This window comes from Micropterus dolomieu, linkage group LG01, assembly GCF_021292245.1.
Source record: "Micropterus dolomieu isolate WLL.071019.BEF.003 ecotype Adirondacks linkage group LG01, ASM2129224v1, whole genome shotgun sequence".
Taxonomy (NCBI): Eukaryota; Metazoa; Chordata; class Actinopteri; order Centrarchiformes; family Centrarchidae; genus Micropterus; species Micropterus dolomieu.
Genome location: NC_060150.1, coordinates 648608 through 655599, shown reverse-complemented (window position 1 = coordinate 655599; position 6992 = coordinate 648608). Strand labels below are relative to the sequence as shown.

The following is a 6992-nucleotide window of genomic DNA, read 5'->3' as shown; positions in this document are numbered from 1 at the left end:
CTCTGTCAGGTCTGATTCATAGAAGATCAGGTTGCCTTTCTGCAGCTGCTCAAAAGCCAGTTTTCCCAGAGACTCAATCATCTTCCTGCTCTCTGGACTCCAGTGTGGATCTGTCTCAGATCCTCCATCATACTTGGTGTTCTTCAGTTTGGACTGAACCACCAGGAAGTGGATGTACATCTCAGTCAGGGTCTTGGGCAGCTCTCCTCCCTCTGTGGTCCTCAACACCTCCTCCAGAACTGTAGCAGTGATCCAGCAGAAGACTGGGATGTGGCACATGATGTGGAGGCTTCGTGATGTCTTGATGTGGGAGATTATGCTGCTAGCCTGCTTCTTATCTCTGGATCTCTTCCTGAAGTACTCCTTCTTCTGTGGGTCAGTGAACCCTCTAACCTCTGTCACCATGTCAACACACTCAGGAGGGATCTGATTGGCTGCTGCAGGTCGTGTGGTTATCCAGAGGCGAGCAGAGGGAAGCAGGTTCCCCCTGATGAGGTTTGTCAGCAGCACATCCACTGAGGTGGACTCTGTGACATCAGTCAGGACCTCATTGTTGTGGAAGTCCAGAGGAAGTCGACACTCATCCAGACCGTCAAAGATGAACACAATCTGGAACTCTTCAAACCTGCAGATTCCTGATTCTTTGGTTTCAGTAAAGAAGTGATGAACAAGTTCCACCAAGCTGTACTTTTTCTCTTTCAGCACATTCAGCTCTCTGAAAGTGAATGGAAATGTGAACTGTATGTCCTGGTTGGCTTTGCCTTCAGCCCAGTCCAGAGTGAACTTCTGTGTTAAGACTGTTTTCCCAATGCCAGCCACTCCCTTTGTCATCACTGTTCTGATTGGTTCATCTCTTCCAGGTGAGGGTTTAAAGATGTCTTCTTGTCTGATTGTTGTTTCTGGTCTGGCTGGTTTCCTGGATGCTGTTTCAATCTGTCTGACCTCATGTTCATCATTGACCTCTGCAGTCCCTCCCTCTGTGATGTAGAGCTCTGTGTAGATCTGGTTCAGAAGGGTTGGGTTTCCTGCTTTAGCAATCCCCTCAAACACACACTGGAACTTCTCCTTCAGGTTAGCTTTAAGTTTACGCTGACAGACTGCAAAAGGAGGTTCTGTATGAGCAAACGAGATAAAAGATAAAATTTTTGTCAACATTTCACCATTTTGTAATAAGGAAAATATGACAATTTAATTCCTTTAAAGAATGCATATGTAACCACGTTTCCCTCCATCTGCTGAGCCATCAGTAAATGTCCCGTTTATCCAGCAGTTTAAATCTTTAGAGAAATCCTCTTACCGCTCTGCAGACGCTCAGCCAGCTCCTCCTGCTTCATTCTCCTCAGGAAGTGCAGTGTGATCTTCAGAAATGCCTCTCTGCTGCTCCTCCTCTGCTCTTCCTCCTCACCCTCCAACATCTCCTCATCCTCCCTCTGACTCTCTAAGCATTCTGGGTAATCTGAACTCAGAACCTTGTGGATCTTCTTCAGCTCGTTCTTCACAAAAGTGACAATGTTTTCCTCCAGCAGCTGGAACAGAATATTATATAAAGGACACAATCAAAGTAAAATCATGGAACCAAACATCAGATCCATGTTGGACAGACTGACAATCCACTGGTCTAAAAAGTGCAGCGTGGAGATTATTGTGAACAGAATAGACGGAAAAGTAGTTGTTGTACATGTACAGACCATAAATATGGAGTCCAGGTGTGTTTGATGCTGCTGGGCAGACTGACCACTGGGAACTTCTGAGCTCTCCTGGTGGACTCTGTGGAGATATCATGAAGAGTTAGATCACATTATGTCTGTCCACACAGATCCAAAAAAAGGGTAAAGGCCATTTGACCTAAAGTGTTGATTAAAATAAAGACTCGGATGGTTTCCCCTGACATTAAAGTGTTGGTCGTACTGCTGATCACGCTGTGAATCAACAGTCCAGTGTATATTTCTGTGCAGCTTTCAGTTTTCTTTTTTTCTTTCACCAGCTTGTTAGGTTTTGTCACTCCTGCTCTTGGAAGTTATCTGGACGCTACCTGTTTGTAGTAATCACTATATACCTGTAACAGGTGAAATGAGTGAATCATCAGGAAAATAAAGTTTTTATGCTGTTTGTGTTATGCATATACATGTATGTATTTGTTATTTTCTTTTTTTTTTAAATTAACAACTAAAACGAACTGATTGGTTTTGCCAGGTTAGTTTGTTTCATTCAAACTGTATTGTGGACCAAACAATGCCTGAAAAGGAGGATGTTGGTCTGCTTTCAGGATCATTCTGGTGAACATCTGTGCTGTTTAAGCTAAACTAACAACCAGAGAACAATCAGAGAAGTACGGTTAATGTAACCAGATGATTTCTCCTCTTGGTTTTCTTGTAAGAACAAAGTTGGAAGGGAAATAAGAGAATAATGGGCATAAACAAAGTAAAACACCAGGGAACATTGTACAATGTACAAGCTAAAAAGAACATTTAAACAACATCACAACCCTAACTACCGTTTGATTTTCATTTATAGGTCAGAGCAACTTCAGAGGGAAAAGCTGTATGGTATAAACGCAGGTTGATCATTCACTGACAAAGTAAAGTTGATACATGTGTCAAGAAGGGGGTATGGTGGGACAGAGAGAGAGATTCTCAAGAGATACTCTAGTTTTTTCCTCTGTTGTGACAAAAGCCTATAAAATGAAACTAACAGAAGTTATTTCCTGAGTGAGTAGCCTGGTGTCATCAAAAGGAACAACACGCCGATTTCTTAAGTCATTTGGCGTGGTATTCCATTTTTTGCATTTCACATGTAATTTCACGCCGTTTAGACTGCACTGACTTCTATTGTGCAGAAACAGCTGGCTGCTGCTGCTGCATCGCTCTGTATTAGCCGGTAGCTTGACGCAGATGTGTTTTTTTGCTGGTAGATCATGAACTTACTTCTTAAAGCTGGATATTGCTATTTTCTGAGTTTTATTGGCTACATGAAGTGCCAGCCATCGGCACAATTGGTTGCAATTGACTGTCCCTTGGGATTTATTGATGGAATATTGGACTAACTAGTTTTGGACTTAATATTTTTACTGGATTGGATCGTCTGTACCCTTGACAACGTAACAATACCGTTTTTGATGGAATATAATCAATCAGTGGATTAGGCTTCATATGTGATTCGCGTCAATTTGGATTGTACTGGCTGGTCTGACAGAGGCTCTGATTGTACCCGCTGTGGTGATTGTATCTTGGAATGGTTTGCATTGGTCGAATCACGAGGATTTTAGCTTTCAAATGGTGGATCATATGAGTATGAAGTTACCATAGCAGCTGTGTGCACATACCAAAAGCTGCCGCCAGGACCTGACGGACCATGGAATGGAATGTTAAGAGGTTAAATGCCTGTCGCCCTGACATCTGTAGTCATGTCCTTTGAAAGACTGGTGTTGGCCCACCTGAAGGACATTACAGGCCCCTTGCTGGACCCCCTGCAGTTTGCCTACAGGGCTAACAGGTCAGATGCAGTCAACCTTGGTCTGCATCACATCCTGCAACCCCTCGACTCTCCAGGGACATATGCAAGGATCCTGTTTGTGGACTTCCTGTTCGGCGTTCAACACCATCATTCCGAACATCCTCAGCACCAAACTCACCCAGCTCACTGTGCCAACCTCCACCTGTCAGTGCATTACAAACTTCCTGACTGACAGGAGTCAGCAGGTGAGGCTGGGGAACATCACATCCAGAACCATCAGCACTGGCATCCCCCAGGGGTGTGTGCTCTCATCACTGAACTTCTCCCTCTAAAACAACAACTGCACCTTAGGAGACCCATCTGGCAAACTCCTGAAGTTTGCTGACGACATAACGGTCATTGGCCTCATCTGGGACAGTGACGGGTCAGCCTACAGACGGGAGGTTGATCAGCTGGCTCTCTGTTGCGGTCAGAACAACCTGGAGCTTAACACGCTCAAAACTGTGGAGATGATCGTGGACTTCAGGAGGAGCCCCCCCACTTTGCCCCCCATCACCATACTCAACAGCCCTGTGTCTGCTGTGGAATCCTTCAAATTTATGGGTTCCCTGTACATCCCAGGACCTGAAGTGTGAGCCCAACACGGACACCATCATCAAGAAGGCCCAGCAGAGGATGTACTTCCTGCGCCAGCTCAGGAAGCTCAACCTGCCCAAGGAGCTGCTGATCCACTTCTACACAGCCATCATCCAGTCTGTTCTCTGCACCTCCATCACTGTCTGGTTTGGATCTGCCACCAAAAAGGACAGGAGCAGACTGCAATGGACAGTCAGGACTGCAGAAAAGATCATCGGTGCCAACCTGCCCTCCATTCAGGACTTATATATTTCAAGTCACGAAACGGGCAGAAACACTGCAGATCCATCTCACCCCGGACACAACCTGTTCCAGCTCCTCCCCTCTGGTAGGCGCTACAGAGCACTGTACACCAAAACCAACAGACTCAGGAACAGTTTCTTCCCACAAGCCATCACTCTGATGAACAGCTGACTCTGACTCACAGTGTCAGGAACCATTGCTGTGCAATAATTCCTGTTTATTGGCTACCACATACCATTTCTTAATTCACCGTTCTCCATTTCAGAGCTGTTCTTACTGTTCGTATTGTCATATTGTATATACTGTATACCAAATCTTATTTACATAACACCTGCACATAATATTGATTTATTCCAGCATTTTTTGCACTCATCACACTGTGTACATGTGTACATTTATGTGTATGTACACCTGTTTAACACTTTGCACTTTGCTCATGGCACTATTGAACTACTGTCTCAATCTGTCTGTTCTGCTTATAGTGTGTATATATTCATTATAGTGTTCTCTATACTATAGCCTGTTTTTGATTTTATTACTATATTATTGCAAAAGTACAATGATGGTGCACTTCTACACCGCCATCACCTCCTCCATCCTCACCTCCTCCATCACCATCTGGTATGCTGCTGCCACTGCCAGGAACAAGGGCAGGCTGCATCATATCATTCACTCTGCAGAGAAGGTGATTGGCTGCAATCTTCCATCACTTCAGGACCTGTACGCCTCCAGGTCTCTGAGGCGAGCAGGAAAGATCGCAGCTGACTACTCCCACCCCGGACACAAACTGTTTCAGACTCTCTCCTCTGGCAGGAGGCTGCGGTCCATCAGGACCAAAACTTCTTGCCACAAAAACAGCTTCTTCCCGTCTCCAGCTAGCCTCATCAACAAGGCCTCTGCACATGTAAATATCACTTCATTTCATGTCATGCATGAACCTGGCACATAGCACATATTTTTTGTTAATTGTTGTTACTCTATATATTTATGTACACAATATTTTCTTCCGTTGCAATACGTCTGCACAACACAAACCGGAGTAATGCACATGTAAATATCTGCTTCGTTGTTCTTTCTTTGCAAATAGCTGTGTTATTTTTCTCTATTCTTTTATATAGCATCTGTTTATTCCATATTTATATATTTCTACATTTATTTATGTCAACTGTATGTTTGTCTACGTGTAGCACCTTATCACCAAAGCAAATTCCTCATATGTGTGAAACACTACTTGGCAAAAAAGCTCCTTCTAATTCTGATATACTGCATTTAGCCGAAGTGCTACATCGGCATTAGCTCGCCTGTCAGCTTTTCAGTAACTATCTTTGTTATCTGTGTATCTTTCACAGGAGGCTCAGCATTGTGAGCACAGCATAATGTGTTGGATGATAAAAAAATGGTTAGTGAGCTGGACTGTGAATGTTACAGTTTATAACAGTTAGGCCGCAGTAAGTAACATTACTGTGACATTAGTAGATGGGTCTTCCTCTGTGTTGTTATCGCTGTTTTGACTTATTTGCACATACTCTGGTATATGTGTGTCGCAATGATTGCATCTGCAGATGTTTAAATAAACCTACAGAAAAACATGTGCGTCCGTCAAATGTTTATTTCAACAACAACTGCCATCATAGCGTCATAGTAATGTCTCATTGATAGTCTAATTGTTAGCTACCTTGTTTGCAACTGTTATGACAGCACAGACCAGCTATGCGGGATCCTACACCACCTCTTCAATCTTAGCCTGAGCCAGGAGAACGTTCCATTGCTATGAAAGACATCCTGCCTTGTTCCGGGAACCAAAGAAGACGTCTCCATCTGTCCTCAAACATTATAGAGCGGTGGCATTATTATCCCACATAATGAAAGTCCTGGAAAGGCCTCAGGTGACCACCTCCCTACACCCATTGCAGTTTGCTTACTGTGCTGAAGTGGGTGTCGAGGATAGGGGTGTGGAAAATAATTGCATACATTGCAATGCGGATTTGGACGATTCTGAATCGATTAACAAATAATCCATAATCAATTATCTACAGGTTAATTGATAATGTAAAGAAAAGGGAGAGCACAGACAGACAGCTGTTGAGTGAATGATGATACTTTTACTTGAGTACTTTTTATGGGAGTAGTTGTACTTTTACTTAAGTAAAGATTTTCAGTTCTCTGTTTACCTGCCTGAAATAAACACACAGCTTTAATAAAACTTCTCTGGATAAATAACATTAAACATGAATCAGTCAGAGTTTAATGGGATTAACAGCTGACCTCTCTGCAGCAGACGGTTGTCCTTTAAATTCAATAATAATATCCTTTGAGTGGTCACTCTTGAAGGACACACAGCTGGGCTCAGGTCCAGGTCCAGGTCCAGCAGAGTCCGGTCCCTGCTGCTGCTCTGGGCTTCAACACAACACACACAGAGCTTTGAGAGTGAATAATGATGGTGGAGTGATTTGAGTCCTGGACAGTTAGAGATCCTCATCTCACCTCTGAGCTTTGGTCTGGCTGTCATGTTCCCCACACAGAGTGCTTTTAGAGGGAGGGACTCCCTCCTCTCTGTCCTCACACTGACTCATGCTGCTCAACTCACATCCACTTTCACCTGGAGAGGAAACACAAATCATTCATCTGCACATCAACTCAAATCCTCCTTTCCATCATTT

The 6992-nt window shown here is 43.8% G+C and overlaps 3 protein-coding genes across 3 annotated transcripts in view; 2 read left to right on the top strand and 1 right to left on the bottom strand.

Annotated features, from left to right (window-relative positions):
* Positions 1–6992, top strand: part of LOC123971220 (NACHT, LRR and PYD domains-containing protein 12-like) — a 524333-nt gene that overhangs the window by 53667 nt on the left and 463674 nt on the right. The gene's annotated exons all lie outside the window — the stretch shown is intronic.
* LOC123971384 (zinc finger and SCAN domain-containing protein 10-like) overlaps positions 1–6992 on the top strand; it is a 54742-nt gene that overhangs the window by 25803 nt on the left and 21947 nt on the right. The gene's annotated exons all lie outside the window — the stretch shown is intronic.
* Positions 1–6992, bottom strand: part of LOC123971348 (NLR family CARD domain-containing protein 3-like) — a 22000-nt gene that overhangs the window by 9112 nt on the left and 5896 nt on the right. Inside the window, exons 2-6 of the mRNA XM_046050103.1 lie at positions 6817–6957; positions 6598–6729; positions 1689–1767; positions 1298–1526; positions 1003–1112 (exon numbers count right to left, since the gene is read on the bottom strand). Of these exons, the coding sequence (XP_045906059.1) occupies positions 1003–1112; positions 1298–1526; positions 1689–1767; positions 6598–6729; positions 6817–6953 (687 nt within the window). The 5' untranslated portion in view covers positions 6954–6957. The remainder of the gene's footprint in view (positions 1–1002; positions 1113–1297; positions 1527–1688; positions 1768–6597; positions 6730–6816; positions 6958–6992) is intronic.